The 23,876-nt window shown below is 47.9% G+C and overlaps 1 protein-coding gene across 3 annotated transcripts in view; it reads left to right on the forward strand.

The window, feature by feature from the left end:
- The window catches only part of PTP4A3 (protein tyrosine phosphatase 4A3), a 63,381-nt gene extending 42,026 nt beyond the window's left edge, over positions 1-21,355 (forward strand). For all 3 annotated transcript variants that reach the window (XM_087706635.1, XM_087706634.1, XM_087706637.1), the window contains exons 2-6: positions 5,717-6,463; positions 14,213-14,305; positions 16,914-17,044; positions 17,917-17,991; positions 19,073-21,355. In XM_087706635.1, coding sequence (XP_087562761.1) covers positions 6,359-6,463; positions 14,213-14,305; positions 16,914-17,044; positions 17,917-17,991; positions 19,073-19,190 — 522 coding nt within the window. In that variant the 5' untranslated portion in view covers positions 5,717-6,358 and the 3' untranslated portion in view covers positions 19,191-21,355. The remainder of the gene's footprint in view (positions 1-5,716; positions 6,464-14,212; positions 14,306-16,913; positions 17,045-17,916; positions 17,992-19,072) is intronic.
- The last annotated feature ends 2,521 nt before the right edge of the window (positions 21,356-23,876 follow it).

Genomic DNA, 23,876 nt, shown 5'->3' on the forward strand with positions numbered 1-23,876 from the left:
TGAATTATAGTCCCGCCTTAGGCAGGAAAGCTTGGTTGGGTGACTTTGGAGGCCATTCATCAGGCAACTGTGAGTTCTAGTCTTTCCTGAGGCGTGAAAACTGGTTGAGTTTTTGACCCGTCACTAGGCGATTTGAATTATAGTCCCGCCTTAGGCAGGAAAGCTTGGTTGGGTGACTTTGGAGGCCATTTATCAGGCGACTGTGAGTTCTAGTCTTTCCTGAGGTGTGAAAACTGGTTGAATTTTTGACCCGTCACTAGGCGACTGTGAATTATAGTCCCGCCTTAGGCAGGAAAGCTGGTTGGGTGACTTTGGAGGCCATTCATCAGGCAACTGTGAGTTCTAGTCTTTCCTGAGGCGTGAAAACTGGTTGAATTTTTGACCCATCACTAGGCGACTGTGAATTATAGTCCCACCTTAGGCAGGAAAGCTGGTTGGGTGACTTTTTGGAGGCCATTCATCAGGCAACTGTGAGTTCTAGTCTTTCCTGAGGCGTGAAAACTGGTTGAATTTTTGACCCATCACTAGGCGACTGTGAATTATAGTCCCGCCTTAGGCAGGAAAGCTGGTTGGGTGACTTTGGAGGCCATTCATCAGGCAACTGTGAGTTCTAGTCTTTCCTGAGGCGTGAAAACTGGTTGAATTTTTGACCCGTCACTATGCGACTGTGAATTATAGTCCCACCTTAGGCAGGAAAGCTGGTTGGGTGACTTTGGAGGCCATTTATCAGGCAACTGTGAGTTCTAGTCTTTCCTGAGGCGTGAAAACTGGTTGAATTTTTGACCCGTCACTAGGCGACTGTGAATTATAGTCCCACCTTAGGCAGGAAAGCTGGTTGGGTGACTTTGGAGGCCATTCATCAGGCAACTGTGAGTTCTAGTCTTTCCTGAGGCGTGAAAACTGGTTGAATTTTTGACCCGTCACTAGGTGATTGTGAATTCTAGTCCCGCTTTAGGCAGGAAAGCTGGTTGGGTGACTTTTTGGGCCAATCACCAGGCAGCTGTGAGTTCTAGTCTTTCCTGAGGCATGAGAACTGGTTGAATTTTTGACCCGTCACTAGGCGATTGTGAATTCTAGTCCCGCTTTAGGCAGGTCACAAAAGTGGATCATGTGACCCCCGGGACCCTACAGCGGTCATAAATATGCGTCAGTTCCCAAAGCTCTGAATTTGGATCAGTGACCATGGGATTGCTACAGCGGTCATAAGTGTGAAAAATGGTCATAAGTCACATCTTTCAAGGCTGTTGTAAGTTTGAACGGAAGACTACCGAAGGGAGGGAGGGAGAAAAGAGAGAGAAGGAAGGAAGAGGGGGGCAGGAAGGAGACATGAGAGGAGAGAGAGAGAGAAGGAACAGTGGGAGAGGGAAAGAAAGAGGGAGAGATGGAGGGAGGGAGGAGACATGAGAGAGAGAAGGAACAGGGAGGGAGAGAAGAGGGAAGGAAGGAACAGGGAGGAGGAAAGAAGGAAAAATGAGAGGAGAGAGAGAGAGAGAAGGAACAGAGGGAGGGAGAGGAGAGACAGGGAGGGAGGGAAGGAAGGAAGCCAATCTCAGTTAAATTTGGGGTTCCACCAAGTTTAGGCCAAACAGCCAAAAGTTCAAAGTTGTGTTGATAAATCCTTGATAAATTCCCGTAATGAGCCTTCCTTGCGATGCTGTTAAGCGTATTACAGAGTTCGTGCTGCGTTCCCTTTTGGGCCGCCTCGTGCCTTGGGTTCAGAACAGGATGAGAAGAGACTTTTTAATACCAGATTAAGTCATGTGCTTCTCAGGGATTATCAGTCGCAGTGGAAATATCTTTGTGTCTGCAGAGTGAGATTTCTCCACTACCTCTGTAATCTCTCCTTGCTGGCTAGGTACATAACTGAAAACTGTAGACAGGTAGCCCCGGACCACAATTTATTTCATTTTTTTTAATTAGTTCATCAAACAAAAGTTACACATTCTCGTGATTCTTGACAGCTCCCTCTCCTTAAGGCATGGATTTCCAAGCTTGGCAACTTTTAAGACCAGTGGACTTCAGCTCCCAGAATTCCCCAGCCAGCCATGCTTGACTGTTTGCCTGCAGACATTTCATCACCCAACTAGGTAACCTCATCAGTGCACTCCAAGTACATAAACTAAAGACTCGGAAATCGCCCAAAATGCCGCAATTCAACCCTGTGCTCTATATATTCTGTTCTATTCCTTAATGATCTGCATCTGCTTCTGTTGTTGATGTCCCCCCCACCCCCCAAAGCTGTGGGATATTTTTTTCTAGGGTACCTTTTCAACATAGATTTCAATGCCATGTTTCCCTGAAAATATGACCTGTCCCGGAACTAACGCCTTGCCACATTTTTCGTGTGGGCCCTCACCTCTCTCCAGGCCTTCCGGAAAGCCGTCAAAACCTGGCTTTGCCGGCAGGCCTGGGGTTGATGAGTTCCCCTCCCCTCTCGACCTGTGTGGTTGTGTGATTCTTGGCTATTTTAACTATTTGTATTGTGTTCTATGTTTCCCCTTTCCCCTTTTGAGTTGTTCGCCGCCCTGAGTCCCTCCCGGAAAAGGGCAGCATATAAATAAAACAAATCTAATCTAATATAAGCCCCCCCCCCCCCCGAAAATACCCCCCCCCCTCCGGACAGGCAGAGCACCGCTCACCGACCTAGCGGTATCCCGAAGGAGCCAAGCCATGGGAGGGGGGAGGGAAAGGCGCTCACGTTGCTTGCCGCCTTCAGGATACCGCTAGATTGGGGAGTGGTGTTCTGCCTGGCCGGAGGGGGGAGCTGCTGGGTGGCTGCTCCCTTGCGAGCGGGCTCCCGAAGAGCCGGGCACAGCCTCAGGGGCGAAGCAGCCATGAGGTGACCACGCAAGCTCTACCAGGGCACCGCCGCCGCCACGCTCTGAGCATAACTTCCAAACTCCAAAACTCCGCTGCCGAGTCCTCCAGCATCGGCCGCTCTAGGAGTGCTCTCTATGGTGGGCCGGCTGCTGGAAGACACTCTGTCCAGAAGACTCTCTGTCCGGAAGTCGGCGTTTAATGGCCGGATGCCCTTCCTCTGGCCGATGCGGAGTTTTGTTCAGCAAATATATTCCCATTGTGCTCGGAGAGAGAGCTATCTGCTTCTACCTAGGATTGAACTCACAGACTCCTGATAGTGAGGCAAGAGCTCCACCTCTCGGCCACCACACCATTCTTCTCTTTTGCAAAGATCTTCATCGTATTTGGTTTAGACACTATTTTTCCCTCTCCTTAAGGCAAGAATGTCTAACCGTGGCAACTTTAAGACTTGTGGACTTCAAATCCCAGAATTCCCCAGGCAGCATGGGAAATTGGAGGAAACCTGGAGGTCTTCTAGTCCAACCCCCTGCCTAGGCAGGGAACTCTATACCATTCCAGGGAAACGGCTGTCTAGTCTCTCCTTAAAAACCTCCAGTGCTGGAGCACCCACAACTTCTGGTGGCAAGCTGTTCCGGTGGTTAATTGTCCTCCCTTTTAGGAAGTTTCTCCTTAATTCCAAGTTGCTTCTCCCCTGTATTAGTTTCCATCCATCGTTTCTTGTCCTGCTTTCAGGTAGAGAAATAACAATCTCAGTTCTGTTCCTGGTTTATCCCTACAATTGCATTAACGCTTTTGGCTGAAACTCTTTATGTCAGATTTGCTGGAAATATGGGGGTACCTCAAGCCTTTCTGTAATTAGGGTCCCCTGGTGCTCTCTGTGCTGGCTTGTTTTGTTGCAGACGTTTCATTACCCAACTAGGTAACATCTGTGCTAGTAAAGGAGTAGTGTTTGTTACCAGATTTATATTCTGGTATCTTGCCTCTCTTGGTGGCTTAGGGAATTCTTTGGTTGGGCTGTTTTACTGTGGCAATTTCGTGGTTGGGGAATCGCTTACTTGATAGTTGGTCTTTCTGTAATTCTTTGCAGAGCAGGTGCTGGTAATTTTCCAGGACTTAAAGTCAACATCTGGCAGTCCTGAATCTGTGGCTGATTTGCGCATTCCAGCTGTGAAGACCGGTTAACCAGCTGTATGACAAGAAAGGCCCTGAGGTCTTAATAACATGGGCTGGTTTGATCTAAGGGAGCTTCTAGTGTTCCTCCAAGACCTGGCCTGCTCTAAGGCTCATTTACACAATCAAATTAAAGAGGACCCAAATCACCAGGCTTTCTAAAAGGTCAACTTTAACCTTCAGTCATGTTTCTAGTCCCTTTGGACCTCCTTGGTTCTAAAAATCGTTGTCCCATTCCTTGAATTACCTTGGTTTGCCCGGGGAAGGGGGGGAGCCTTGAGGGTTAGAGGGAGGGTGCCCCTTCCCCTGTTCTCTATTATGACCTCACATGTCCCATACTGTGATGGTAGTGTCCAGACCTAGGCTTCCCCAAAAAGCATGAAGCAGATTTCCTGGTCCCGACAAAACCCCTTTTATTAAACAAATGTGAATTCCTCTCATTCACATTCAGCAAAGGCCTGGCAAACAGTCTTTCAAAGGTGAATTTATGACCACAGACCTAATCTAGCTGGGAAAGCTGCCATTTAAATATTTTCCAAACGAGGTGCTGTGCAAGGAAAGACTGGGCACAGAGTCTCTGAGATTCATGGACAGATCTTCACACTCCTGAAACGAACGAATTGTTTCCTGCAAAGGCCACTCCCCTTTCGCTCCTCTTTTATTTCCTATGGGAGGGGCCATTCACTGTCCATCTGTGGCTTTACTCCCAAGTCGACCCTGATTTCTACGCTGTTCTTTTCTTCTGGCAGCTCTGCGCATGCGCACACTGGGAACAGGCTCCAGCTGTTCCTCTGCCTCATTGCTGTCTAGCTTTGAAGGCAGTTGAGAACTGCCAGATGGCCTCCATCCCCTCTCTACCTCCAACGCAGCGCCCTTGTATGAACCTTCCCCAGCCTCCAGGACTGGCCCATGTTCCTCCCCAACTTCCTCGCTGCCCGAAACTGCTACCAGCTCTGCTGGCCACTGACGGACCACAACAGGTAGAACCAGTGACATGCAGTGAGGTTTACGGCTGGTGAGGCAGCAATGTTTTTAGACTTGTGGACTTCAACTCCCAGAATTCCACAGCCAGGCATGCTCAGTTCCGATTTAAAGCAACAGCATTTGTTTTTCTCCTTTGCTAAATAAGCTTCTTTCTTTTTCTTCTCCCTTCCCCTCCTTCCTCCCTCCCTCCCCCCTCTCTCTCACACACACACACAAAGTTGCACCAGGAGGATGGTTTTAATTCCTCCCTCCGACCCACACGTACCTTTTCCAGCTGTTTCAGAGGGGATTTCAACTCTGCTCTTGCCTGCCATCATGGAAAGAAAAAAAAAATGTAAAAGGAAAAAGGCAAGAGCTGAGGTCAGGCTGGGCTAGTTGCTGCCAGAGTCACCGTGGATGACTCTGCTTAACTGTTTAAAAAAGCCTCTAAAAAAGCGCCCTCTACAGGAGGAGGCAGGAGAATTCTCCAATATTGGAAGTTTTTTAAGAAGAGATTGGATAGCCATTTGTCTGAAGTGGAGGAGAATTTCCTGTCTAGGCAGGAGGTTGGACTAGAAGACCTCCAAGGTGCCTTCCAACTCTTTTATTCTATTCTGAGTTATGCATTTTCTGTTGTTGTTGTTGTTTTTTTGACACACAGGTCCTAAATGTATACGATTGTCTGCTTGAACCCCTTTCGCAACCTAGAAACCATTGGGTAGAATCCTGGTGCTAACCGAAATGTCTCTTTTTCTCCTTCCAGATCGTCCTGCATGCTGATCGCCTGTGGATTTATGGAGGGGGCTGGGCGCACTTTTGAGCACTGCCACGCACAGCATCCCTCCCGTTGAAAGAGGACAGTGTCCCGCCCAAACCTGGCCTCCTAGAGCCCCTTGGGCTTCACCATTCAGAGACCCCGTGGATGGCTGTTGCAGTCCGCGGGAAGCTTTTACTTACCCAATTCTGAGCTGCCCCGGGCTCCTCTCGCTGCCCCCAAATATTTCACATATCCAGATGGGGTAACGTGAAAGCCTGCGAGATAACACCAGCGCGTTCGCTGAATGCAGAGGCCTTTGTGAGGAAGAGGAGGAGGAGGAGAAGAAGAAGTGGAGAACTAAGAAGGGAAGTTGGGCAGCACTGAAGGACGACTACTTAAAATTGCACACTACGGATTTTTTTTTTTAAAAAAAAGGAAAACAAGTATTACTCAGTCTCAAGCACAGGGTCCCTTTTTTAAAAAAATTCGAGGATTTTAGAGAATCCAGCGTTATCCTATTTGCACAACGTTTGTGTTGATTGTGAAGGCGGGAAAGGAGAGAGTCTGGTCCGGCTCTCGACACTTGGTCCCGTTTTGGATTTGCAATTGGTTTTTTTTCTCAAGAGGCCACCTCTGCTTGTCTCCACCATGGCGCGCATGAACAGGCCTGCCCCTGTGGAAGTGTGCTACAAGAACATGAGGTTCCTGATAACCCACAACCCAACAAATGCCACACTGAACACTTTCATTGAGGTAAGATACCAGTGAGAGAGAGAGCATCTCCCGCCACTGGATGTAAATAAAAGTCACAGAGATTCTTGGTCTTGTGAAATTTCAGGACAAACCAGGTTCTGGCCTGGTTAGAACTTAATGAAAGAACCACCCAACCACCCCCCCAGCATTGTAGGCAAGTTTTATAGGTAGTCCTTGACGTACGACCCCAATTGAGCCCCACATTTATGTTGTTAAGTGAGGATTGATTGAATTTTGCACCATTTTATGACATTTGTGGCCACATTTGTTAAGTGAATCGCTGTGGTGGGTAAGTTAGTAAAAGCTGGTTGTTAAGTGAATCGGGCTTCCCTGTTGACTTTGCTTATTAGAAGGTCGCAAAAAAAAAACCTGATGACATGATTGCGGGACGCTGCAACCGTCGTAAGTATGAACCAGTTGCCAAGGCTCTGAATTTTGATCACATAATGGTGGGGGATGCTGCAAAGATCATAACTGCGGGAAAATGGTTGTAAGTCACATTTTTCAATGCTGTTGTAACTGAACGGTCATTAAATAAACTGTCGTAAGTGGAGGACAATCTGCAATCTGGAACGAGTGCAGAGAAGAGCAAGAAAGAGGATTAGGGGACTGGAGGCTAAAACACATGAAGAACGGTTGCAGGAACTGGGTATGTCTAGTTTAATGAAAAGAAGGATTAGGGGAGACATGATAGCAGTCTTCCAATATCTCAGTGGCTGCCACAAAGAAGAGGGAGTCAAACTATTCTCCAAGGCACATGAGCGCAGGACAAGCAACAATGGATGGAGATTAATTAAGGAGGGAAGCAACCTCAAGTCAAGTCAAGTTTTATTGTCATTTCAACAATATGCAGTATAGTACACAGTGAAACGAAACAACGTTTCCCCAGGACCAAGGTGCTACATCAGACAACATAGATAAAAAATTTCTTTTTTATTTATTTATTTGTTTTATTTTATCAATTTTATATATACATTCACAATTATATGATCTCATAACTGTTATTAATAATATGTATTTATAACAATTTTTCCCTACTGTTGACAATATACTTGAGGATTGCTTTTTTATCATCCCATAGATCCATCTTATCTTACAATGGTCCTACTTCTTCCCTCCCTCCCTCTTTCCTTCCCTCGTTTCTTCTCTCCTACTCCCCTTCCTTCCCTCCCTCCTTCTCTCCTTCCCTCCTTCCTTCCCTCCTTTCTTTTCTCCTTCTCTCCTTCCTTTCCCCCTTCCTTTCCTCCTTCCTTCCCCCCTTCCTTCTCTCCTACATTCCTTCCTTCCCTCCTTCCTTCCCTCCTTTCTTCTCTCCTTCCTTCCCTCCTTTCTTCTCTCCTTCTCTCCTTCCTTCCCTCCTTGCTTCCCTCCCTCCTTCCCTCCCTCCTTCTTACCCCCCTTTCTTCTCTTTCTCCTCTCCTTCCTTCCTTTCTCCTCTCCTTTCCCTTCTCTCCTTCCCCTTCCTCCCCTTTACCCTTCCCCTCTTCTTCCCATTCCTCCCCTCTTTCCTACTCTTACATTCCCTCCCATTCTTCCTCTGCCTTTCCCTTTCTCCTATTCCTCTCCTTTCTCCTCTCCTTCCTATCTTTCCTTCTACTCCTCCCTCCATCCACTCTAACCGTTGTTGTGTTTACATATTCTCCTCTTCAGAGGGTGACCTGAAGGGGAAAAAAATAAAAATAAAAAATAAAAAAGCAGGACACAGAGCAACAGTCGATGGTGAACCTGTGGCACGCGTGCCGGAAGTGGCATGCAGAGTCATCTTGGGGCACGCGAGCCGTTGCCTGTTGCTCTTCCGGGTTCTGGTGCGCCAACCAGCTGGTCTTCACGGGAACGGCAGAAACTGGAAGAGCACCGGCCAGCGCGCATGCACACTGAGAAGATGATCTTCCCGTTTCTGTCATGTGCGTGCATACTGACCAGCTGGTCTTCGTGTACACATGCGTGCCAGAAACGGGAAGAGCAGCCACCTGGTGTGCGTGCGCAGGCTGGAAACCAAAAGATATTCCCAGTGCGTAGCTGCTCTTCCAGTTTCTGGCACACACGCCCATGTGCGTTCCCATTTTGGCACTCGGTGCCGAAAAGGTTCGCCGTCCCTGGTCCTGCCTAAACAGGGTTGGACTAGAAGACCTCCAAGGTCCCTTCCAACTCTGACGATGTTCTCTGTGGGTGTGAGACGTCTGTATCTCTGACATAGATAGTAGCCAACCTTCTCAAGGCTCACCCAGAAAACACACCTGTGAATCCTGAAGAGCCGAGCAGTTGTGTATGCTCCATCACAGGAGGGTTTTTTTTCCAAAAAAGATTGGACACCCATTTGTCCGAGATGGTCTAAAGCAGTGGTCTCCAACCTTGGCAGCTTTAAGACATGTGGACTTCAACTCCCAGAGTTCTGGGAGTTGAAGTTCACAAGTCTTAAAGTTGCCAAGGTTGGAGACCACTGGTGTAAAATAGTGATGGCTAACCTTTTTGTGGCTGAGTGCCAAAAGCGTCTGCGCGCACCCATAATGCAGCGTGTGAACGGCACCACTTCCGTGCGCCCTTTCCCCCTACGTGCACCTCACCCCTGCATGCACAGGCATCTCCCACATGCGCCCCCACCCACCCCCCGCAACATGCGTGGCAGAGACCCGGAAACTAGCCAGGAGGCATGCGCGCATGTGCCGTGGAGCGGAGCTGGGGCGACAGCTTGCATACCCGTACAGAGGGCTCTCGGCGTGCCAACTGTGGCAATTGTGGCATAGGTCCGCCATCACAGGTCTTCTACCTTGGTCAAAGATTTGGTCTCCGACGATTCCTTCCGGCCCTATGATTCCAAGAAGGTTCTCTCCAACTACCTTCATACCTGATCCTTTTGATGGAGATTATCTCAATATCTACAGGGACGTTTGCAGAGAGGCAGGGCTATGGCTATAACTCTTCTGGCTTGGATCTCTTTGTGGTACCTTCTCCGTCTTGGAAACCATATTCAAGATGGAACACCGAAACAAACCATGAGAGAGAGAGTTTTTCCGAGGCAAGGTAGTCCTCCAAGTACGACCATAATGGAACCCAACGTTTCTGTGGTTAAGCGAGCCTTACCCCGTCTTTCTTGCCCCAGTTCTGTTAAACGACTCACCGCCATTGTGAAGTAACGCGGTTGCCAAGTGTTATCTGGCTTCCCCTTTTGCGACCTTCTGACTTCGCTTGCCACGTGACCCCGGGACGTTTCAACCGTCATTAGTTCATGCCAGCTGCCAAGCCTCTTGATTTTGATCCCACGGCCACAGGGGGATGCTGCGAAGGTCATCAGCGCGAGAAAGAGCCGTAAGTCCCTTTTCCCCCCCCAGTGGCCGTTGTATCTTTGAACAGTCCACTAAACAAACGGTTGTAAGTCGAGGATGGGCTGAATCTTCAAGAAAGGCTCCTGATTTGAGAAGGTTTACATGGGGCCCACTTGAGATCCTTCAAAGCAACTCTTATTTTGGGAAAACGGTTGCAGGGTTTTCCCCCTCAGCTGAACTGAGCCTGTTCAGACAGGTTTAGGTGTGCAGTGTGATCACCTGGACCAGGTGCGTTGGTGGTTTCTTCTTCTCCTCCTCCTTTTCCAAGTGCCTGTACAGAGATTTCACGCAATAGCCGTCATAAACCCTCCGTGCTTTGCAGATTAACAAGAGTTGGAAGGGACCTTGTAGGTCATCTAGTCCAACCCCTCCCATCCAAGCAGGAGACCTTACGCCATTTCTGACAGACGGCAGTCCAGTCTCTTCTTGAAAGCTTCCAGGGACGAAGCTCCCACAACTTCCGAAGGCAACTTCTGTTCCACGGGTTGATTGTCCTCGCTGTTAGAAAATCTCTCCTTATTTCTAGGTTGAATCTCTCCTTGTTCGGTTTCCATCCATTGTTCCTTGTCTGGCCTTGAGGTGCTTTGGAAAATAGTTTGACCCCCTTTCTCTCAAATATTGGAAGATTGCTATCATGTCTCCCCTGGTCCTTCTCTTCACTAGAATAGCCATGCCCAGTTCCTGCAACCGTTCTTCATATGTTTTAGTCTCCAGTCCCCTAATCCTCTTTGTTGCTCTTCTCTGCACTTTTTCTAGAGTTTCAACATCTTTTTTATAGTGTGGTGACCAAAACTGGATGCATAGTGCCGAGGTGGCGCAGTGGTTAAATGCAGCACTGCAGGCTACTGTTCGGCTGTTCAAATCTCACCGGCTCAGGGTTGACTCAGCCTTCCATCCTTCCGAGGTGGGTAAAATGAGGACCCGGATTGTTGTTGGGGGCAATATGCTGACTCTCTGTAAACCGCTTAGAGAAGGCCGAAAGCCCTATGAAGCGGTATATAAGTCTTAACTGCTATTGCTATTGCTATGCAGTACTCTAGGTGTGGTCTTACTAAGGCTTTATACAGTGGTGTTAGTTACCTCCCTGGATCTTGATCGTATCCTCCTGTTAATGCAATTTAGGATTGCAGTGGGCTTTTTTTGGCTAGAACTGCACAGGGCTGGCTCATATTTAATTAGTTGTCCACTAAGATTCCCAAGATACCTATCACAGTTCCTGTTATTAAGCCTGGTTTCACCCAGACTATATGTGTCCCTTTGGTTTTAATTGCCTAAGTTTTAAGGCTTGACTTTTCTCTACATCAAATTTCATTTTGTTAGATAGGGTTCAAGTCTGTCAAGATCTTATCCCAAACGATGCCTTCCCCTTTTGTGAGTCTTTGGCACTTTTCCACCCATCTGTTCCCTTCCTGATCTTCTCTTCCTTTTTAGCGTGCGCAGAGCGCATAGATATGTAAGAGGTTGTTGGTTTTTGCTGTGATACATGGCTCTTAGCCAAGGTGTGTGCTGTTTATAGCCGTACCTTCCCCTGCCTTCCCTCCAATGAGGCTGCGTTTTCCACAGAGGTTGCTCTGGGTTACAACTTGCCAAAATTGTTGCATACCTGGGAGGATTAAAAATAAATACCCTTGTTTACTCTTTGGATCAGCGAGAGATGGACAGGCTGGGATAGATTTTCACTGAAAATTCACTATGAAAATTCACTGCGGGACAAGAGGTACGGCAATATCAAACCAGGGAAGGGGATATAATCATTAAAGAAAGGAAGGTGGGTGGCCAAAATTCCGATGAATTTTTAGCTATTTTAAATCATTACGGGGACGCGGTAGCTAAGACGCTGAGCTTGTCGATCAGAAAGTTCGGCGGTTCGAATCCCCAGCGCCGTGTAACGGAGCGAGCTCCCATTACTTGTCCCAGCTTCTGCCGACCTAGCAGTTCGAAAGCATGTAAAAAGGCAAGTAGAGAAATAGGAACCACCTTTGGTGGGAAGGTAACAGCGTTCCGTGCGCCTTTGGCGTTGAGTCAGGCCGGCCACATGACCACGGAGACGTCTTCAGACAGCGCTGGCTCTTTGGCTTTGAAACGGAGATGAGCATTGCCCCCTAGAGTCGGGAACGACTAGCACATATGTGCAAGGGGAACCTTTACCTTAAATAATTACATTGAATTGATCAATTGTCCTGCAGTTGTCCATGGGGCGTTGTCCATAGTGAGGTGGCCAGAGCAAGTTGTCTGTGGCAAGTTGTCCCATTCCAAGAGCTGCAATTCTTCAGGGTGTCCCCAAAGATCTCCCAAAAACAATTATTGGCTCTTCTGCTCTCCATACACCATATTTGAACCTTATCCATCACTTTCTTCTCCCTCTCTCCTTCCCCTCACTACCTTCTTTCTTCCCTCTGTCATCCTTCTCTTCTCTACTTCCCCTTCCTCTCTCCTTCTCCTCTCTCCCCTTTCCACTCCTCATTTCTCTTCTCATCTCCCCCCCGCCCTCTCTCCTATCCCTCTCTCCTATCCCTCCATACCTCCTTTCTTCCTTCTATCATCCTTCTCTTCTCTACTTCCTCTCCTTCTCCTCTCTCCCCTTTCCACTCCTCATTTCTCTTCTCCTCTCCCCCCCCCTGCCCTCTCTCCTATCCCTCTCTTCTTCCCTTACCTCTCTCCTCTACTTCACACTCTTCATCTCATTGACTTGGTGTATTTTACAGAGCTCCATTTTATGTTGATGGTATTTATAATTTCATTTTAATACACATCTTTAGTTTTAACATATATCATCCTCCTCCTTTTTTTGAAAGGGGAAAAAAAAGTATACATATATAGCAATTATATTTTCAAGCCAGTATGGCATCTCTAATAAAATGGAACTTTGAGGGACTTCTAGCCTCAGAGTTAATTAATTGGAACTGTGGCACAACCAACATTTTGGGCTCAATTTTAATCATACGATGAGGGCTACCCCCCATATTGTCTAAATTATTTCCAAAATTGGCAGATGCGCCACAGAAAACCAGTCTCGATAGGCATTGGAACTGTCCTAACTTGACCCAACTTTATAGAAATCAAGGGGATTCAGATAATGACCTTGGGACCTTCAAGTCCTCAAGTCTTCTGACTTAAGATCGCTAAGAATCTGACAACAGCAACTGCTCGGGGCCGTCTCAAGAGGAGATGGCCAAGGAGAGGATGTGTAAGCACTAAACTGAGCATGAGATGTTCGAAAACAACATTCTTCCCGCCCAAGAAACCCGAGAGCATTGGCCACGCTCCTTCCTCCCGTGGTCAACATTTCCACCAACATAGCTTGCTAGCCATGTTTTGGCCATTAAGAAGAATTAGTGCAGTCCTCAGGTACCGAAAATAGCTCTAAAATCTTATCTCGGCCAAAGGGACCATGCTTGGCAGGCCTTTAAGGTCAGGGTATCAATAGATCTTGCATTTCAGTGTTTAACAACAATATACAAGGAGTGGTGTGTGGTGGCCTAGGGGTGGAGTTCTCGCCTCACAATCGGGAGGCTGTGAGTTCGATCCCAGGTAGATGCGGATATTTCTTCTCTCTCTCTCTCTCAGGATGCTGAGAATGTATCTGCTGAACAGAACTCCTCATCGGCAACAGGAAAGGCATCTGGCCATTCAAACACTGCTAGCTAGCTCCATTCAGTTGCCTAGACTTTGCCCCTCAAGGGATTATGGGGTTGGTAAGATGAGTCCTCGGATTGCGAAAGTTTAGTTAGTGATGGTTCAAAGGGATTTTTTTTCACAACGACGGCCTCTGAAGCATCCCCAGGATCCTGAGATCAAAATTCATGCTTTAATGGCCATTGCCGTGTCCCGAGGTCACGTGAGCCCGTTTTGCGACATTCCGACAAGCAAAGTGGGCCAGTCTAGTGAAGACTTCCAGTGTTGAGGCATTCACAACTTCTGGAGGCAAGTTGTTCCACTGATGAATTGTTCTAACTCTCAGGAAATTTCTCTTCAGTTCTAAGTTGCTTCTCTCCTTGATTAGTTTCCACCCATTGCTTCTTGTTCTACCCTCAGGTGCCTTGGAGAATAGCTTGACTCCCTCTTCTTTGTGGCAACCCCTGAGATATTGGAAGACTGCTATCATGTCACCCCTAGTCCTTCTTTTCATTAAACTAGACATACCCAGTTCCTGCAGCCGTTCTTCATATGTTTTAGCCTCCAGTCTCCTAATCCTCTTGGTTGCTCTTCTCTGCACTCTTTCCAGAGTCTCCACATCTTTTCTACATCGTGGTGACCAAACCTGGATGCAAATATCCCAAGTGTGGCCTTACCAAGGGATTATAAAGTGGTACTAACACTTCCACGTGATCTTGATTCTTATAGAGAATTGCTACGACAGCAATCTAAGCCAGAGAGTAGGTAATCTTAAAATATTTTCCCCTTTTTTTTCCTCCCTCTCCGACAGGACCTGAAGAAATACGGCGCAACCACAGTTGTGAGAGTGTGTGAAGTGACCTATGACAAGACTCCCCTGGAAAAGGATGGCATAAAAGTGATGGTGAGTCTCCTGCTTTGAAATTATTATTATTATTTTTTTTAATCTCTGCTAAAGCCGCCGGGAAGAACAGGCATCACGAATGGGAAGAAATGGATCGTTACAGGGAGTCCTCGACTTAACAACAGTAGTGACCATTTGGAGTTACAACGGCGCTAGGGAAAGTGGCATTTTTCATACCTAACGACCGCAGCAGCATCCCCATGGTCGTGTGATCGAAATTCAGACCCCCCGGCAACTGGTTCGTATTTACGACGGTCGCACCATCCCCCGGGGGTTCATGTCATCCCCTTTAGCAACCTTCGGACAAGCGATGTGGTTCCTATTTACGACGGTCGCACCATCCCCCGGGGGTCATGTCATCCCCTTTAGCAACCTTCAGACAAGCGATGTTCCTATTTACGACGGTCGCACCATCCCCCAGGGGTCATGTCATCCCCTTTAGCAACCTTCGGACAAGCGATGTGGTTCCTATTTACGACGGTCGCACCATCTCCCGGGGGTCATGTCATCCCCTTTAGCAACCTTCGGACAAGCGATGTTCCTATTTACGACGGTCGCACCATCCCCCAGGGGTCATGTCATCCCCTTTAGCAACCTTCGGACAAGCGATGTGGTTCCTATTTACGACGGTCGCACCATCTCCCGGGGGTCATGTCATCCCCTTTAGCAACCTTCAGACAAGCGATGTTCCTATTTACGACGGTCGCACCATCCCCCGGGGGTCATCTCATCCCCTTTAGCAACCTTCAGACAAGCGATGTCGATGGAGGGAGAGGAACCCAGATTTATTTAACGACCATGGGACTAATTTAACAACTTGCAGGGATTCACCTACCAAATGGGGCAAAAAACGTTGTAGAACGAGGGCAAAACTCACTCAACCAATTTCTCACATAGCGAGAACCACGTTGTGGTCGTAAGTTGAGGACTACCTGTACTTCTAAGCACAGTTGTAGGGTTTTATTTCGGATGCAAGCTTTGCTGCCTTATACATTTCCTCACAAGTACTCTCCATAGTTCGCTTGGTGACTGTTCAGAGTTACAACGGCACTGGAAAAAAGGCTCTTATGGCCATTTTTCACACTTAACGTCCACTGCAACTCCCCGCGATTGAAATTCAGACACTTGACAACCAGTTCATACATACATACCTTGGGACCATTTGATTTCCCCTTTTAAAACTGTTTGCATGTGTGCAAGCAAAGTATGCGTGGAAGGCACGCACGCTCGCGAAGAAAGTGTGCATGTGCGAATCAGGGGTAAACCTCTGCGAGGTTGTGGGTCCACCTCCCATCGGAAGATCTCCCACCAGGTCCCCCCAGTCTTGGCTTCAGGGAGTTGTGTTGTACGGTTTGTGAGGCAAGGGAGGACTTAGGGAGCCTCTCCGCGGTGGTTTCCTGCCCGCGGCCGAGAGCCAATCCTGAGCTGCAGGTGCAGGATGGGATCAAAGAACGCCTCGGATGCAGGTGTTGTAAACTTAACCTTCTGGGCTTTCCGTTTTAAAACAAGGAGGGGGGATAACAGTATGAAAAAAAAAACTCATCTTTTGATTGAAAAAACACAAGCCGCTTCATGTATCCTGCTTCGTCCTCATCCCAGCTGTCAGTCTGGAACGTTACCACTTCTTCATTCATTACGCAACTTCCTTCGTTTCCGAAATCCACCCACCCCACCCCACCCCCAGGATTCTTTTCCGGGGTCCAGAGGTATCTTTCCTGGCTGTGTGAATGTGGGGTTTCAAGCGCTTCCTGACCGAGGCTTCCCCAGCAGCACGAAGCCGAGTCCTCGTCCCGATAAGCCTCTTTTATTTAATGTACAGTGAATCCCTCTCCAGCAAAGTCTTTCCTCTCCCACAGTCTTTCAAGATAGTTCACAATTGTCAACCTTTATCAGGCTTGGAGAGCAGCCAGGCCGATATCTTTTCAGACGCCGCAATGCTTGGCAAGAATGCAGGAATGGACTAATTGTCTCCTGCAAGCTCCACTCCCCTGTCGCTCCTCTTTTATTCCCTCTGGGAGGGGCCATTCACCGTCCACCTGTGGCCTTACTTTCAAGTCGACTTCTGTTCCTTAGTTGTTCCCTTTGTCTGGCCGCTCTGTGCATGCGCACACTGGGAACAGGCTCCAGCTGTTCATCTGCCTCACTGATGTCTGACTCCGAAGGCAGCTGATAACTGTCGGACGGCCCTGGCCCCCTCTCTGCCTCCGACACAGAGCCCTCATCCGAGCCTTCCCCAGACTCCAGGACTGGCCCAGGTTCCTCCCCAACCCTCCTCACTGTCTGAATCTGCTGCCAGCTCCACTGGTGGGCCACAACACGTGTGACCCTGGGATGCTGAAACTGTCATAAATACAACTTAGCTGACAAGCATCTGACTTTTGGTCACATGACCATGGGGATGCTGCAACCGTCATAAGTGCGATAAACGGTCATAAGTCACTTTTTTCCAGTACCATTTTAACTTCAAACAGTCACTCAATGAATGCAATATGAGGACAGCCCGTACTCCCATTTTGAGGACTTATTTAACAAACAAGTTAAAATATTCTCTTAACCCTCCTCCTGTTAGTTGAAAATGTCCCCCTTGATCTCTGGTCTTCTCCTCCAGGATTGGCCCTTTGACGATGGAGCGCCACCACCCAACAAAATTGTGGACGACTGGCTCAACCTGCTGAAAACCAAATTCTGCGAGGACCCCGGGTGCTGCGTTGCTGTCCATTGTGTAGCTGGCCTGGGACGGTGAGTGCCATCCCTGTGTGTTTTATTTTTCCATTTTCATAACATATAAATCACATAATGTTACATAGTCAACATCGTATTGTATTATTAAATGTTTTCATCAGTTCATCTTGCCATCAACTCCCAAAAACAATTATTGGCTCTTCTGCTCTCCATACACCATATTTGTACCTTAGCCATCACTTTCTTCTCCCTCTCTCCTCTCCCTCCCTACCTCCTTTCTTCCCTCTGTCATCCTTCTCTACTCTACTTTACTTCCCCTTCCTCTCTCCTTCTCCTCTCTCCCCTTTCCACTCCTCATTTCTCTCCTCCTCTTCCCCCCCTTGCCCTCTCTCCTATCCCTCTCTTCTCCCTCTCTCCTCTCCCTCCGTACCTCCTTTCTTCCCTCTGTCATCCTTCTCTTCTCTACTTCCCCTTCCTACCTCCTTCTCCTCTCTCCCCTTTCCACTCCTCATTTCTCTCCTCCTCTTCCCCCCCTTGCCCTCTCTCCTATCCCTCTCTTCTCCCTCTCTCCTCTCCCTCCGTACCTCCTTTCTTCCCTCTATCATCCTTCTCTTCTCTACTTCCCCTTCCTCTCTCCTTCTCCTCTCTCCCCTTTCCACTCCTCCTTTTTCTCCTCCTCTCCCCCCCCCCGCCCTCTCTCCTATCCCTCTCTTCTTCCCTTACCTCTCTCCTCTACTTCACACTCTCCATCTCATCTACTTGGTGTATTTCAGCTTCTGAGCGAGCTCCGTTTTATGTTGATGGTGTTTATAATTCCATTTCTGCACATTCAAGTATCTTTCTTTTTTTTTTTTTCAGTTTTGAATTTTTACAGATTGGACTAACATCACTTTGTCGGCCTGATCTCACTTCTGTCTTTTTATGTTTAGGGCTCCAGTTCTGGTTGCGCTGGCCCTAATTGAGAGCGGGATGAAATACGAAGACGCCATCCAGTTCATTAGACAGTAAGTTTCTCCTCTGGAAACTCTCTGCGCCACCTGTTCTGGTGGAGGTGAACGGCCCCAGGTCGGTGGCCAACCACCTGGACATTAGGATTAGGATTTATTTCATTTATATGCATTTACATGATTTACATCCCAAAGGAACAGACAGTTGATAGGAAGCTGCCCTGCTGGGGTGTACCACTTCGGGGTATAAATGGGGAGGTGCTTGAAATCCCCCCTCCCCAATCCGTAACAAAACTGTAATTCATGCATTGTCTTAAGCATGAGAAACTGCTTACAATCTACCGTATTTTTCAGAGTGACTTTTCCAAAGCCGGCTTTCATGCCTAAGACGGGACTAGAACTCACTGTCTCCTGGTGATTGGTTCAAAGTCACCCAGCTGGCTTTCATGCCTGAGGCAGGACTAGAACTCACTATCTCCTGGTAATTGGTTCAAAGTCACCCAGCTGGCTTTCATGCCTGAGGCAGGACTAGAACTCACCGTCTCCTCGTGATTGGCCCAAAGTCATCCAGCTGGCTTTCATGCCTGAGGCAGGACTAGAACTCACCGTCTCCTGGTAATTGGCCCAAAGTCACCCAGCCGGCTTTCATGCCTAAGACGGGACTAGAACTCATTGTCTCCTGGTGATTGGCCTAAAGTCACCCAGGTGGCTTTCATGCCTAAGGCAGGACTAGAACTCCCCATCTCCTGGTGGTTGGTTCAAAGTCACCCAGCCGGCTTTCATGACTAAGACAGGACTAGAATTCACTTTCTCCTGGTGATTGGCCCAAAGTCACCCAGTTGGCTTTCATGCCTAAGGTGATACTAGAACTCACTGTCTCCTGGTGATTAGCCCAATGTCACCCACCCAGCTGTCATGCCTAAGGCAGGACTAGAACTCCCCCATCTCCTGGCGATTGGCTCAAAGTCTCCCAGCCAGTTTTCATGCCTAAGGCAGGACTAGAACTCACCATCTCCCGGTTTCTAGCCTTAACCACCAAACCAGAATGTCTCACCCGTACATTGGAAAGATGCCCTTCGCTTTCAGACATTTTGAGCAGCACCCAACATGCCTTTCTCCTCCTCCTCCTCTCCTGCAGGAAACGCCGAGGAGCCATCAACAGCAAACAGCTGACCTACTTGGAGAAATACCGCCCCAAGCAGCGCCTGCGTTTCAAGGACCCCCAGAACCACAAGAATAAATGCTGCATCATGTAACCTCCGTGGGGTCTCTTGCCCGGAATCCCACCCGAGGGGGGGCACGGGGAGACGAACCATGCCACACTCAAAATGCACAGGGCTTGTACTTCTGATGTTTGCAGAGAACATTTTTGTCACAATTTTCCCCTCCTCCCTTTTTTTTTTTTGAATCGTTCCCAGGCAAGGAGAACGCTGGTTTGCCCCTCCCTCGTTTGGTTTCAAAGCCTTGAAATAACGCTGGTTTTTCCTCCCCCCCCCCCTTCCCTCTCTCCTCCTTTTCCCGAATATTTTGTCCTGCCGTAAAACTCTTTGTATAACGACATCAACTTTCAATGCAATAACTCCGGAGCGTTCTCTTTTCCTCCGGAGAACTTGATGGGATGGGTTAAGGAATGAATTAGCTAAAGTAGAAGGGCCGTAGGGATTGGACAGGCCTGTAGTTAAAGCCCACTTATTTCTGGGCCGAGATAAACCTAGATACACCGTGGAAGCTGAGTTAGTTGCGGGGTACAAGTGGGTGTTGTGCTGTGCTGTGCTTGGTTCATTGGCTCCCTGGCTTTCGTGTTTGAACAGGTTGATGGGTCATCCTTTCCTGCCAGGGTTGAGAGCCATCCCCTTGAACAGGAGACCACCTAGTCGGTAGAGATGAATCCCTTGATCCCGAGGTGTCTTCCACTCCCCCTCACCTCCAACGGTATGCCGTTTCCCTTTATGCCCATGAAGTCATAAAACTCCCCATCGATCGGATAAGTGTTGCTACTTTTGGATGTTCTTGGAGAAGAAAGGGGTTGAGGTTGGAGAGTTGGAGAGAGGAAAGGTGGCCTGTGTTGAAGAGAGAGAACCGAAGGGAAGGTGGGGGAATTGGGAGGTGGGAATTATTGATCGTACGGAGTGGCACTTGTTTTTGGGGTGGGGTCTCGGTATCATTGGTCACAATAGGTTCAGAGGTTTTGAGGAGGAAGCTGAGAACATCCCTTTTCTGAAGGGTTAGGTTTTTTTTCTTTTTGTCTTGTGGAAGTAGCTGGCCGAGAATCATTTTTCGTAAACATTCAGTATTGACTTTGTGGAATTGATGTTTTTTTTTTTTAAATAAAGCCTCTTCACATCCCCCCTGTGATTTTATGGATCCTAGAGCTGTGATGGCAAACCTTTTGAGTGCCCAAACCGGATCAGCTGGCCAGCTGATCTTTGCATGAGCCAGAGCACTGGAAACACCAAAGACCAGCTGGCCAGCACACAGATGCCTGTTTTTTGCCCATTTTGGTCTTTTTCGGCGCAGAAAATGGCCCAGAAAAAGCCCCAAAACAGCCAGAAAATGGCCTGTTTTGGGGCGGCTATTTCCAGGCCATTTTTCAGACTGTTTTTGGCCTAAAAAGCAGCCTGGAAAAGGTCGGAAAATGCCCCCCCAAAGGTCTGTTTTTTGGACATTTTTGGGCGCCCGCAAAGACCAGCTGGCACACTGGAAAGCAGAAGAGCAGCTGGCAATGGCACACATGCCCCCAGGTTCACCATCACAGCCCTAGAGCAAGGAGTGGAACGAGGGCCCTTTTATGTGGACTTCAACTCCCAGAATTCCTCAGCCAGGCTCAGGAATTGTGGGAGTTGAAGTCCACAAGTCATTAAAGGGCCCTAGTTTCTCCCCCCCCCCCCCCCACTGACCCTAGAGCAAGACTGGGCAATTACGGTCCCTTCACGACCTTTAGACTTCAACTCCCAGAATCCTTGAGCCAACATGGCTACTAGCTCAGGAATTCTGGGAGTGGAAGTCCACAGAGGGTAGAGGGAACTCTTTTTGAGTTTTACAGTTTTCTCCAATGTGTGTGCAATGCACTTTTGTACATACGTCCTCACCTGACACTCCTTGTGAGGAGACTTGTGCCCTCACAAATCACCAGGACTATATCTTATTTCAGTCCTGGTTACTCAGGAGAACCGATTACAGCCTCTCGTGTAGTTCTTTGATATCTCCAACTGCCAGTTGTCTTTTATCCATAGAAACCACAGGTTCCTGCGTAGATCTGGGGGCGTCATCACCTGCTCCCCAAAACTTGTTTCTGTTAATCCAGAAAAATCTCCTGAGTCAATCCAGCCTGTCAACTCCAGTTGAACTCATGAAGGAGTTGAGACTTTTTAATCTGTCCTCCTGTTTATATATATTTATATATATATATTTTTTAATCGCTGACTTGTTTCTTTTTTTTTTAATGCGGGTGGATATGAGAATCTTGAGGGCTGGGATTTGAAACGTAGAAATGACAAATAAGAAAGGTTTCACACCAAGACGCTTGAAATAAATCCCGGCTGGTAAAAGTTCAAGATGGACAAGGACATTGGTGGCCCCTTCTCCCTTTCTTGAACCGCTGGGTTTTGTCTCTGCGTCCTCTGTTGGCATGTGGTTGGAAGGATATTACGGCAGAAACTTCCCTGCTGTTCTGAAGTCCTGAACCTCCCCGCTCCTCCCTCTTGAAGCAGAGCCATTTTTAGTTCCTTTTATAACATAAGTCTTCCTGCCCCGGGCTTAAATCCCAATTTTGTCAGTCGCTGTGATGTGCCTCCACAATCATTTCTGAGGTTCTCCGTGGAGAGAGAAAAGGAATCACGAGGTTGAAAATCAGAGGTGGTATTCACTTAACTTTCCTTACCAGTTCGCAAATGTGAGCGCCACCATCCGCGCACGCACTCAGCCTTCCGCGCATGGCAGGGCCTAGAGCCTAGTTGGGTGGGCCTACCCGCGATTTCCACTAACGATTCGAGGGAACCGGTCCAAAGTGGCGGAATACCACCTCTGTTGAAAACGGAGAACCTTAAATGGATGAAATAAGATGTCATCCGTCGGCTTTATTTAGGGATGATCCAATTGTCCCAGAAAGAGACTTAATGAGCTTAGATTCTGGACGCTGGTATGGTTGGTGGTATTAGGAGACCAGTGAATAAGTGACATTTTGCCACCTGCCTTGATACCTACGGAGGACTTGTGATTTTGGGGGGAGACAAGGATTCAGCAGTTGGGCAGAGGAGAACTTGGATCATAGTTTGATTTAGCTCTTTGTAGATTGGGAGACATTCTAGAACCCCCCCCCCCCCAAAAGGGCATGTTGCTTTCCCTTGTGTGAGCATCACTGCATAAACCAGAGGTTGGCAACCTTAAACACTCAAAGAGCCATTTGGACTCACAAAAAGGAAAACACCGGGAGCCACAAAGGTCCTAACCAGAAACCTTCCCATTCAATTCTGGAGCCAACCTGGAAGTCCAGTTCCCCCACCATAGAGGCTCCTCCTAGCAGAGTGTCCTTTTTCCTCTACCTGTTCTAACCAAAAGCCCTATCAATTGTGGAGCCAACTGGAAAACCCACCCCTTGCCATAGAGTCTCCTCCTGGCCGTCCGTGCTTCCCCCCCCCCAAAAAAAAACCTGGAAGCTGCTCTCAAAATTGAGGCACCAACCGGTGACACGGAGCCGCAGCAGAGGGATGAAAAAGCCACATGCGGCTCCAGACATCTGGCATAAACTCTCGACTGATGTTTCAAGGGACTTTTTAAATTTTGGAGAGTCCTTATCTTTGCAGAGATGCTTCATGTGGTCTCTCTCTTTCTCTCTTTCTCTCTCTCTCTCAGCTCCTACCAAGATACAAACTGTCTTACTAAGTACTGTAATCTCGGCCGTTGTCCAGACGCTTCCTTCAAGATCATGAGATCTAGAAACTTTCCTCTCTTTAAAAAAAAAAACAATGAAATTTTAGAGACAGTCCTGGTGGCCTGCAGTCTGCTCCTCATTCTAACTAGGGAGATAAAGCTTGACTAAGCGTGTTCTCCCTGCAAGGTTTTGATGTGTGTCTCTTTCAATCCACTGGTGCTGTTCCTGGCATGGGTGATCCAGTTGATTCTGGCTTGATTCATTGCTTGGAAAGACTCTTTTTTTTTTTCCTGGGTGCTTCACAAGAACAGCCTCCGTGTCAAAGCGTCACCGCACTTTGTGGCTGTTTAAAAAGTTGTGTAAGTTCGAGAGTTGCAGAGTGCAGGCTATTCTTACCTCTGGCAAATGCTGGGTCACTCAGGTCCCCTTTGTGAGAGTAGGACGTTTGGAAATAGCTCCCCACCCCACCCCCACCCCAAAAAAGAAGAATAGTGATTTTTGAAATTGGCCTGTTTTGGGATGAATATATTTTGCACACTCCCCTGTTCTTGGCTCTTTTGTGTATCAGCATCGAATTAAATAGGAGGCAGGCAGATTCTGCAGCATCTCTGGAAGCAGTGATTGCATAAGAAGCAATTTTGTGCAGGGTAGAGGAGCTAAAATAACGGATAAATGCTCTTTTTCTTTTCCCCCCCAAAAAAGTGTTGCTATTTGGAGAAAGATATTTGGCAGGCTGAATTAGCGGCTAAATTTGAGCAACGCAAAAAGGAGTGAAATTCTATTTATTGCCATGAAATCGCAGAGCGACGGGCTTCCGCTTTTTTTAAAAAATAAAAGCTTCAATTTTTTTTTTTTCTGGAATAGCTGGAGACGGACCTTGACGTCTCTCGGCCAACTGAGGCTTAGGGATTTAGTGTTTCTGGTACTTTGGTTCTGTTTGGGAGTTGAGTGTAAAGTAGGCAGTCATCTCTGGTGTTTTTGGATTTGAGGAATGTGCTCTTCTGGGTGGAGAGCTTCAGTGTGGGTGTGATGGACCAAGAAGGCATATTGGCTTCTTGAGTTGACTTGCCCA

The sequence above is a fragment of the Thamnophis sirtalis genome, unplaced genomic scaffold (genome assembly GCF_051295495.1).
Source record: "Thamnophis sirtalis isolate CommonGarterSnake01/CBP01778 unplaced genomic scaffold, rThaSir2_p1.2 scaffold_2, whole genome shotgun sequence".
In the NCBI taxonomy this organism is placed as follows: Eukaryota; Metazoa; Chordata; class Lepidosauria; order Squamata; family Natricidae; genus Thamnophis; species Thamnophis sirtalis.